The sequence below is a fragment of the Octopus bimaculoides genome, chromosome 23 (genome assembly GCF_046866305.1).
Source record: "Octopus bimaculoides isolate indiv1 chromosome 23, ASM4686630v1, whole genome shotgun sequence".
Classification (NCBI taxonomy): domain Eukaryota; kingdom Metazoa; phylum Mollusca; class Cephalopoda; order Octopoda; family Octopodidae; genus Octopus; species Octopus bimaculoides.
The window spans coordinates 4,704,015-4,715,244 of record NC_142950.1 but is presented as its reverse complement, the minus strand read 5'-3'; the positions used below and the strand labels follow the sequence as shown (position 1 = coordinate 4,715,244).

Below are 11,230 nucleotides of genomic sequence, written 5' to 3'. Positions count from 1 at the left end.
TTAATAAACCGTTTTTCTTTTATCTTTCTTCCAACCACACTTGTGTCGTGTAGTTTGTGGAAAGGAAAAACTAGAAACATTTTTTATGACTGCATGTGTCTATATGTTCGCTCAATGAAATTTGGCGAACAAATTTGCCAATCATAAAACAAAGGGAAAAATTAAGAACATAATAACTAATTAAACACTTATCTTAAGCAAAAGGCAACCATATAACCTAAAGAAATTCTGTCCATTTTTTGTTCTAATGGATCTACCAGACAAAGAAATAAGAACCCACAATATGGTAGAAGCCATAGCCACTCAATGAAAAGGAATACTGGCGGAATGTTCCAGTGAAGACATCAAAAAAATGTTAGCACAACAGACCTGATATAATGATTTGCGATAGAGAAGAGAAACTGCACAGTTGTGGTAAAGTTAATTCGAAGACCTCGGATTCAGTCAATCACTGGAACTGTAAAATCTGTAAAACTTTTCAGAAGTTTATCATATGAATATATATGAGCCTATCTCGATATACAAGTACATGCATGAGAATACATGCATAAAGCAAAACATACAAATCTGCAGATATACATACATACATACATACATACATACATACATACATAGCTGCATACATACATACATACACACATACATACATACATACATACATACATACATACATACATACATGCAAAAGTGCCCTGTTAATGTTGAAATTCCAATGAAGGAGCCTTGGATCTCTCTCTATTGGCAAGAAATCTTGAAGTAAAACTTAATAATGACATACATACTTATGTATGTGTGTGTGTATGTATATGTATGTATACACATACATATGTATATACAAATAAGCATACAAACACGTACATACATACATGCATACATACATATACATATACATATACTGACTTGCAAACGTACAAAATACACACACACACACACACACAAACACACACGCATATGCATAACCGTTGAGTAAACATGAAGACGATTTCAAACAAATTCACATGGCGTAGGTTCTTTCACTAAAATTTAACTTCTTACCGAAGCTGTTGTTGTTGATGTTGTTGTTGTTGCGACTTAAAATTGTTAAATTGCAATTAATACTGTTGATGCGACTTCGTAGTTGTCGACGCCATCGTCGTTGTCCTCGTTGTTGTTGTTGTTGTTGTTGTATGTGGATGCCACGAAACAAATTATAACGGTAGATAATTTCAAACAAAGGTCAATGTGCCTCGTTATATGTGTGTGTGTGTGTGTGTGTGTGGACGAGTGTGTCTATGTCTTTCTATAAACGTGTCTATATACATGTGTATGTGACTGTGTGTTAATGCGTCTCAAGTAAGTTTCTTTCACAATATATATATATATATATATATATATATATATATATATATATATATATTTATATATATATATATACATATACGCATATATATATGAGTGTGTACGTGTGTGTATATATATATATATATATAAACATATATTTCTATCCCTGTTTATGTATTTAATTTATACATAAACATATACATACACACACACACACACACATATATATATATATATATATATATACATATATATACATACATACACATAAATAAAATAAGATAAAAGAAAAAGAATATATATATATATATATATATATGCATGCTTATGTATGTATATATGTATATGTATATATATATGCATGCTTATGTATATATGTATATGTATTTACACACATGAAATATATTTGTCTATGTGTATACTATATAGTAGAGTCGAGAGGATGTGCTGCGAATCGTCTCGTATAAATGCTGTCATGATGACGAAATACACTCCTCAGACATGCAAACATCCGCTGTTAGAAGAAACCGGAAGTTATTAGAATACAAATGGCGTTTGAGATGTATTGTGAGGCGGGGCACGGGAAATAACTCAGGCAATCTCCTGCCAGATTATGCCCCTCCTTTTGTGTATCCCGGTATGTGCTATTTTCGTTGTAAGTCCATATATATATATATATATATATATATATATATATATATATATATATATATATATAAACGTATGTATGTATGTATAGGGAAAGCAAAGATAAAATAAAAAACAATAAAAGTCTAGAAAAGTCACTGAATATATTAGATTGAAGCTCATTGTTAGTTTTAGAAAAACAGAAGTGGAAATGTGTGTGTATGCATTTGCTTTGGAATTTCAGATTTTTTTGTAAGTGTTTATTTTTTGCATATATTCACCTGATGAAAACGGGTTTTTTTTTCATATGATGTAATAATTCTATTCATCAAAAAAAAAAAACATGTCTGAAACAACCGCAGGATGGTCGCAGTCTAGTGACTGAAAAGAATAGAAAGATTAAGAGACATATGCCTACACACACACACACACACACACACACACACACACACACACACGCACGCACACACACACACACACACACACACACGCACACACACACACACACACACACACACACACACACACACACACACACACACACACACACATATACTTACATTACATATCTGAAGATTACAGAGTAAAGCAGAATTTCATTAAATAACTCAAGAATGACTGGAACAAGTAAAAGATAAAAGATTGAAGATAAAAGATTAAAGATTAAAAGATGGCTATTGGAATATGGAGTGTTCAACACTGACTCTACTATTCAGTCGGTTATATGACATTTTCTTTTCTTTTTTTTAATGCAGTGGTTTTCAACCAGGGCCCATTTGGCCCTTGAGGGTTCATATAAGGTTTTAGAAGGGCCACACAACAAAATAGTACATTGGGGATCCACAATATCATTTTAAGGGCCCCTGAAAAAATTTTGCTTCAGATTTATGTATTGGTATGTATCGCAAGAAACAGCTGGCGGGTTTCTTTCTCTAACATTTTGCATTGTTCAAACAACACAATGTGTGGAAAACAAAACAAGAATTTTGAAAGGCGTTTCTATAAAACTTGGTTTTAAACATCGACTGGCTATGGGGGTCCACCAGAATGAAATAGTAATCAAAGGGGGTCCTTAAATAAATAAATAAAAAATGGTTGAGAACTCCTGGATTAATGGATCAAACCCTACTGATTGTTGTTTCGTACTGGGTTGGAAGAAAGGGTTTTGATATTTGCTTGGCTGCGTGTATCTCAGTCAAATACTGACAAATACGATTTCTTGTTTTTCTCTTGGCAGGATGAAATATTTAAGAAATATGAAGAGATTATTAAAAACATCAGATCCAAGCTGGGTAACTACTTTCGCGATTACGAAGAAATGCCATTGGTGTGAGTACATAGACACGAATTGTCCTTTTTTTCCATTTCTTCTGGCGGCCATCTTTTTCTGGATTGAAAAGCGGTGACTTGCTAGAGAGGAGACTGCTCATCAAACAAAATATCTAGCTGTTGTTGTTGTTATTGATAAATTGCGGCATTTAGCTATGTTCCTGGGGGCCAAGAAGATGGGTAGATGGGTGGCTGGCTGGCTGGCTGGATGGATGAAAAGACGGAGGGGTGGAGGGAGGGTATATTAAGATCTCTCTGCATTAAGTATGTTAATAGTCATTTTAAATGATTGTAGTAATGCCATGTTTAATTATTGCTTTGATTACAGAATCACGCCGACGCAGACGGATGGACCGGCGGCTGTGTACAACGTGGTCAAGATGAATGGCCAGACTAAAGGAGTATTCGGACTCAATGTTATGAGGCCGTCGGAAATGTTTGTATTTTAAATATATACGGTTTCATGGTGTGTGTGTGTGTGTGTATGTGTGTGTGTGTGTGTGTGTGTGTGTGTGTGTGTGTGTGTATGCATGTATGTATGTATGTATGGTGTCACTTATCGATTACTGATTTGTTTTTGGTTTTCTTCAAATATGACAGGCCCACCTATGAGATGAATGCCCTAGCGTTACATGAAGCAGTTCCGGGTCACCACTTTCAAGTAAGTTTCCTTATAGATATTCTGCACGCACACGACGTATGTGTGTGAGGTTGATTACCTGTCGACCTCACTTGGTTCGTCAAGTATATATATATATATATATATATATATATATATATATATACATATATTATTTAGTAAACAATATATACTTTTATGATCTACTTATAGTTTCATGTGATGAAAACATCTCAGACACCATTTTTTAACATGCCTAGTGTCTTCACGCAATCCTCGGGCGGAGCATTGCGTGAAGGCACCAGACATCTTAAAAATACTGTCTGAGATGTTTTCATCGCATGAAATTATTTGTAGCTCGTAATAATATATATTGCGTTTATTAAATAATAGTTATCTCTACCAGATTGAATAACTTTTCTGTTAATCTTATCATTACGGATGTAACTACACGTGTGTCGTTGTCTACTTTCTTTTTCATCTTTTCCATCTTTGGACTTTTCCATCTTTGGGTTTTTCCTTTTCTGCTTTCCGACGAAGATCTATGCTCGAAACGTCAAACATATAGCATACATAGCCCGCTTCGTGGCACCTTAGGCAAGTGTCTTCCATTATAACCTCGGGTCGACCATCTAGTCATCCTGGGGTGGGGGTGGGTTTGTTTTGTGAGTCCGCAGATGGCTAGTGAGGCCAATCTGCGCCCGAAAGAGTCTTTGACAGTGTGGACAGGGAATGGTAGCGCCTGCTACAGGGTTGTTAGCTCTGTTCTTCCTGGCTTGTCTGCGGTCTTCTGCAGCAGCGATCCTATTGGTCTCGCATGTGTTGGCACCCTTGTGGACAGCTGATCACCACTTTTCTCTGTCAAGAGCAGACCGCTCCCAAGTGTCATGGTCAATGCTGAAGGCTTTCAGTGTGTCCTTAAAGCGCTTCTTCTGGCCGCCTTGTGAGCGCTTTCCCTTTTGCAGCTCACCAAAGAGCAATTTTTTGTATCCTGCACTGACAGGATACAACCATTTAAATATATAGTCTATATATTCTTCGTTATCAAATAACATGGTTTCAAACATTGCCTTGGTGTTTATATATCAGTGAACATATATCTACAGACTATTTTATTAGACCATTTCTTTTTATCTTATTATATCGTATTCTGTTTCATTTTTTTTTTTTTTTTTTTTCAAATCTATCTTAATCTTATTTCATTTTATTTTATTTTTTTTTTTACATCTGTGAACATCTTTTATATTCTTAGCTATGTTATTTCATAACATCATAAACTACCCCAAAAGTTTACCCTCTTTCTCATTCGACCTTTCCATAGCATATCGTACCCGCCCATAGTTTCTCATTGTTAAGGCTATGTAAGCAATAGTTTTACAAGTAGGTTTCTTTTGTCTTCTTCATGCGATTCTGATAATTCTTCAAACGAAACAACAGTAAATCTTAACCTGGAGCTATCTCTCCGGCATTGTTTAAATGATTTATGCATTTTGCTCCACGCCCATCATTAAGCCCTCTGTAACTGTGAACGGGGAAACGTCACTGCAATACTGTATAGAGTGTTGGCTAAAATCATTAGATACAGCTTGGCACCAGTGACGTCACAGCTCATTTCAACTGCTGAGTGAACTGGAGCAACGTGCAATAAAGTGTCTCGCCCAAGAACTCAAGACATCCCGGTCCGGGAATCGAACTCACTGCCTCATGCCTGTGAGTTCGATGCTCTAACCACTGAGCTATGCGCCTTCACAATATAAACGTAATGGTTCAATATGGAACGTTGAATTGACGGATTTGTTAGAGAGTCGGGGGCCAAATGCCCCCGCGGTATTTCTTGCAGCGCTTAAATGGTATTTGGTTTGTTTGTTTCTCGGTTGTAGAATGGTGACTGGGGTGGATAGTGGGGTGGATGGGGGGAAAGGGGGGAATATATTGCCCTATCTTTCATTAGCTTTACCTTATCACCCCGACCTTTTAGAAATAGCAGTTAAATCTTGGCACCACATCTTAAACTAAAGGACACGCAGGACAAACTGATATAAAAAGGGGTAGGGTGGGTGGGGGAACGAAATGTCTTTGAACTCAAATCTGTCTAATCAGTGCTGACAGACGGTGGAATGGTGAAAAATGCCATCGTTGTCATCATCGTCATCATCATCATCATCATCATTATCACCATCATCATCATCATCATCGTCGTCGTCGTCGTCGTCGTCGTCATCTCCCTTTATCTGTTTCTTATCTCAATACCATTCTCACAAATCGTTTTTATCTTGGTACTTGCTTCAGTCACTACGGCCATGCTGGGGCACCGTCTTCAAGAATGTTTTAGTCGAATGACTCGACCTCTGTATTTATTTGAAAAAAAATAAATTTTAAGGCCTGGTACTTATTCTATCCGTCGCTTTTGCCGAATCGCCAGGTTACGGGGACGTAAACACACCAACACCGATTGAAAAGCAATGGTGGAGGGACAAACAAACACTTTGTACGTGTGCATGTATGCATGAATTTATATATTTATACGTTCTCTTTATCAAAACGCAAACTCTATTTACTTTACAGTCCAGTTACCTCGCCAGATCCAAACAACAGTCTTGGAGGACCAAAGGCAGTCTCAGTGACTATTTCATGATTCCATATCAGTTCCCTTTCTACACGGCATTTGTTGAGGTAAGTCATTCTTCTACATAAACATCAGTGTGCCGTATCTACGCTCTGGATTCAAATCCAGCCGTTTGAACCACTGAGATCGCCCTTGTCTGTCATCAAACCGGGATCAGATGAATTATAATACTAACTCATGGACGGTGATTTGGTGAAAATGATGAAGCATTGGCCAATAAAATCTGGCGGTAATTGTTCTGGATATTCACGTTCTGTGTTCAAATCCTACAGAGGTGAAATTGCTATTTAATGTTCCGGGATCAGTAAAGTAAAATACCTGCTCAGAATCATGAACTGGCCGCCCCAGGACATTTATCAGTGTTGGAGTTAAACGGCCTGGGATACCATGTATGCTCAGTCAATCATTGAGCAAAATTACTCTACAGAAAACATGAGCCTTAGTAGTCGACTGTTATATTAAGACATAAACGTATGAACATTATTTACATTTGACGGATATTTGTCCTCATCTTGTTTTTTGTTAACACTTATCCGTCAAATATAAATTACGTAAATAATGTACATAATTCCTCATCTCTTGAATATAGAACTGTATAAACGTATGATTTCTATTTCAGGGTTGGGGCCTATACTCGGAGTTCCTTGGAGAAGAAATGGGGATTTACAAAACCGATTATGACCGGTAGGGATAAAAGGATTCTTATTTCTGCCTTTTAACTTCAATCTTTTACTTGTTCTTTTGTCAATGGGCCGAGGCCATGCTGGGGCACTGCCTGGAAAAGGTTTGCTCGAACAAAACGACCCCAGTACTTATGGAGTTTTGTTTTTTTAAGTTTGGTATTTATTCTAAAGGTCTTATGACGATGCCCCAGTATGGGCGCAGACGAATGAGTGAAACAAGTAAAAGATTTTAAAAAATGGTTTATTTGGTTTGTTAAAAAAGAAAATCATGTTCTCATATTTCATTATATTTTTTGTTGTAGGATCGGTCGTTTTGCATTTGAGCTTTTGCGAGCTTATCGTCTGGTCATTGATACAGGAATCCATGCAAAACAGTAAGTACTCAAGGGCTTTCATCTCAGTTCCTTGGGAATTATAAGTTTAAAAAGTCAGCTTGTGAAAATAGATTGCAAAGACAGACATACATAGACGCAGGAGTGGCTATGTGGTAAGTAGCTTGCTTGCCAACCTCATGGTCCCGGGTTCAGTCACACTGCGTCGCTCCTTGGGCAAACGTCTTCTACTATAGCCTCGGGCCGACCAAAGCCTTGTGAGTGGATTTGGTAGACGGGCTCACCCATTCATTCTATCTATATAGATCTCTCTCTCTCTATCATTCTCGCTCTTCCTCACTCCCCCACTCTCTCATCTTTCACTCATTATCTGCATGCATGTATGTATATCTCCTCCCTCTCTCTTCTTACCACTTACCCACTTGTTCTTTTTCTTTTAACCTCTCAGAATGACTCGGCAGCATGGAATCGATCTCCTGACCAACTTCACAGGCCTCAGTGAGAAACAAGCATCAATTGAGGTTGACCGCTACATTACCATCCCGGGTCAGGCCTGTGCTTATAAATTCGGAGAACTGAAGATTCTAGAACTGCGAAAGAAAGCTGAGAAAGCCTTAGGTACAGTGATGGATGCGTTCTTCCATATTTTTTCTTTACATTGTCGTTCTTATTTTTAAGGGAGTTTTTGTTTAACCCGTCACTCGGATTTACACTATTGATGGTTTTAAAATTTAGTTTCAGGTTAGTCCCCATCTGCCAGATCTATGACCAAAGAGGTTCCAGCCTTGACGATCTCATCTGTGTGTGTGTGTGTGTGTGTGTGTGTGTGTGGTGTTTTCAAATCATGAGAAAGCGAATAGACTATAAAATTGTTACGCATTTCCATACATCATGACACGATTACATAACATTGTTTGGATTGCATAACATTATAAGAAATATAGAATAAAGGATATCGTCCGTTCACAAAAACAATTGTAGTGCCAATTTGATGTCTCCTTTTCTAATTTAAAACATTACTTTTATAATTCACTCTACTGAATCTTACTTTGGAGTTGTATATATACATATCTACATAAATATACATGTGTGTCTTTTTTTTTGTTTTGTAGGTGATGCATTTGACGTGAAGGACTTCCACGCCGCTGTCCTGGAGAGCGGACGTGTCCCTCTGGATATGCTGGAGCAAATAGTGAATAACATGATAGAAAATAAAAAGGCATCGAAGAACCATGCCAGCGCACTTAGTCAGATTCCGTCCTTGTTGTTTTTAGTCAGTTCACGTGTATTATACAGTTATTGTTATTAATGTTCTTAGTTGTTTATTTGTCTATGAAATAATAATAAAAAAAATACTCTTTAAACGGAGAGTTCTGTTGCTGTGTTATCTCTTTTATATATTATGGACGCGGAGGCACAATGGCCCAGTGGTTAGGGCAGCGGACTCGCGGTTTCGATTCCCAGACCGGGCGTTGTGAGTGTTTATTGAGCGAAAACATCTAAAGCTCCACGAGGCTCCGGAAGGGGATGGTGGCGAACCCTGCTGTAGTCTTTCACCACAACTTTCTCTCACTCTTACTTCCTGTTTCTATTGTGCCTGTAATTCAAAGGGTCAGCCTTGTAACACTGTGTCACGCTGAATATCTCCGAGAACTACGTTAAGGGTACACGTGTCTGTGGAGTGCTCAGCCACTTGCACGTTAATTTCACGAGCAGGCTGTTCCGTTGATCGGATCAACTGGAACCCTCGACGTCGTAAGCGACGGAGTGCCAACAACAACAACAATATTATGGACATTTATGTCTAACATAAATGTACTGACACAATCGTACCTAATACGGAAATTTGTTTTTAAGTGACTTAAACAGTGTTGAAAGTGGAGCAACCATGAAAATATTCTAGGGTCTCTAGGAAAGACAGATGCTATTCTTAGATCAGAAACCTTGCTGCAGAGAGGATTCTAGTAAAAGCATCCACGATCTATGTAGTCGTGATAATTTTGAATTTAGGCTCCCACCCAAGGACAACAAAAGCCCTTCCGACGGGCTTTCATATAATTTCCGCCTACAAAATTTTTCTCACAGACTGGCATATAAATATAGATAGAATTAATGAGACTTGTAAAATATATGAACATATAGGCACATTTATGTGGTAAAAATTTTGCTTCCTTATCCTTTGGTTCCCAGGTTCAGTCCCACTGCATGGCACCTTGGGCAAGTGTCTTCTACTATAGTCTCTGGCTTACCAAAACCTTGTCAGTGGATTTCGTAGACAGAAACTGAAAGAAGCCCGTTGTATACATACATACCATATATATATATATATATATATATATATATATATATATGTATATGGGAGAATGTACGAAAAAAGAAACAACAGACGAGGACAGGTGGTGTAAACAACAAAAGGATGTATTAGTTTGACGCTCGGGAATACAGAATATATATATATATATATATATATATATATATATATATACGAGCTTCTTTCAGTTTCTGCTCCAGTATGGCCGCAGTGCAACGATTGAAACTCGGAACAAAAGAAAGCAATATCACCTCAACTATGTTGTGCGTTTTTTCCTTTTTTCTTTATTATTAATTAGTTAAATTAATTTATTTATTCGTTGATGCTTATGTCAGAACATTTGAAAGACATTGCAAGCGTGAGGCGTCATTTCACATCGACTGACTCACAGTCGTGGGCGTGCATTTAGTTTGGTAAGCGTACGAAAATGCGAAAATATCTGTCTCTGGGCCTTTGTGCGTCGAGGGAGCAGTTTTCCTTCTTTGACTGCGAACGATGTGACAAGAGAAGATAACTCTGGTCAACACAACAACAATCAAAATATTCCAAATATGTCGGAGTCGAACGAGGGAGACTTTTTTTTTATTATTATTACGGCAGTAAAAGATGAGGGATGTCTGTCAGAACTGCTAGAAACAGCAGCCAAATCTCCCTCAAAATCACAACATTCTCCTGTCTGGAACAAAAGAAGAAGAAGAAAAGCTCATATTAGAAAAATAGTCCTAAAATATGGGGAAGAGTGTAGAGGCGAGGGGGAGGGTTAGAATAGCTTTTACCATCTGTTGGAATCAAAGAACCGCAGGGAGCTAAGAAGCAGCAACAACAACAACAAGCCTCAAATTGAACAAATTTAATAAAACAACAAAAATCAATTTTTATTTTTTAAATTGAAAACAAAAATAAACGAGATATTTTGTTTGATTTATTTATTTTTTTACTTGAAAATTACATATTTCTGTTATTTTTCTTTTTTGCTTGTTTTTTTTTTAAATGTTTTTTTTTTTTCCGGGTTGAAAAATAATAATATTTTATAAACAGCCAGAAGGCCTCAAATTTGAGGGTTTTTTGGGGGGACAGGAGGAAGGATGTACAGTTGTTGATCAGGATCGACTCCCTTTCCTGATTCGGACTTAATGTTATCAACACCATATAAAAGGCAAAGATGACCAAGATGGGATTCAAAGTCAGAATGCCAAGGGACCATGACAAAAGCATACCACAAAGTACTTTCTGAAATGCTTCAACAAGTTTATTAATAACAACAATAATAATAATAATAATAATAATAATAATAATAACAAACATAATAAAAATAACTCTCATATAATAATAATAATAATAATAATAATAATAATGATAATGATCCTTTGTGCTAGAGGCACA

General features: G+C 37.0%; 2 protein-coding genes across 3 annotated transcripts in view; one reads left to right on the top strand and one right to left on the bottom strand.

Moving 5' to 3' along the window:
• The window catches only part of LOC106884006 (uncharacterized), a 56,208-nt gene extending 47,304 nt beyond the window's left edge, over positions 1–8,904 (top strand). Inside the window, exons 11-18 of the mRNA XM_089340032.1 lie at positions 3,185–3,276; positions 3,605–3,712; positions 3,877–3,937; positions 6,461–6,568; positions 7,141–7,205; positions 7,507–7,578; positions 7,985–8,154; positions 8,649–8,904. Coding sequence (XP_089196158.1) covers positions 3,185–3,276; positions 3,605–3,712; positions 3,877–3,937; positions 6,461–6,568; positions 7,141–7,205; positions 7,507–7,578; positions 7,985–8,154; positions 8,649–8,845 — 873 coding nt within the window. The 3' untranslated portion in view covers positions 8,846–8,904. The remainder of the gene's footprint in view (positions 1–3,184; positions 3,277–3,604; positions 3,713–3,876; positions 3,938–6,460; positions 6,569–7,140; positions 7,206–7,506; positions 7,579–7,984; positions 8,155–8,648) is intronic.
• Positions 8,905–10,101: 1,197 nt separating this feature from the next.
• Positions 10,102–11,230, bottom strand: part of LOC106884008 (lysophosphatidic acid phosphatase type 6) — a 37,992-nt gene continuing 36,863 nt past the window's right edge. The window contains exon 11 of one of the 2 annotated variants that reach the window (XM_089340031.1): positions 10,102–10,523. In XM_089340031.1, coding sequence (XP_089196157.1) covers positions 10,507–10,523 — 17 coding nt within the window. In that variant the 3' untranslated portion in view covers positions 10,102–10,506. The remainder of the gene's footprint in view (positions 10,524–11,230) is intronic. The other variant, XM_089340029.1, reaches the window with a different exon arrangement.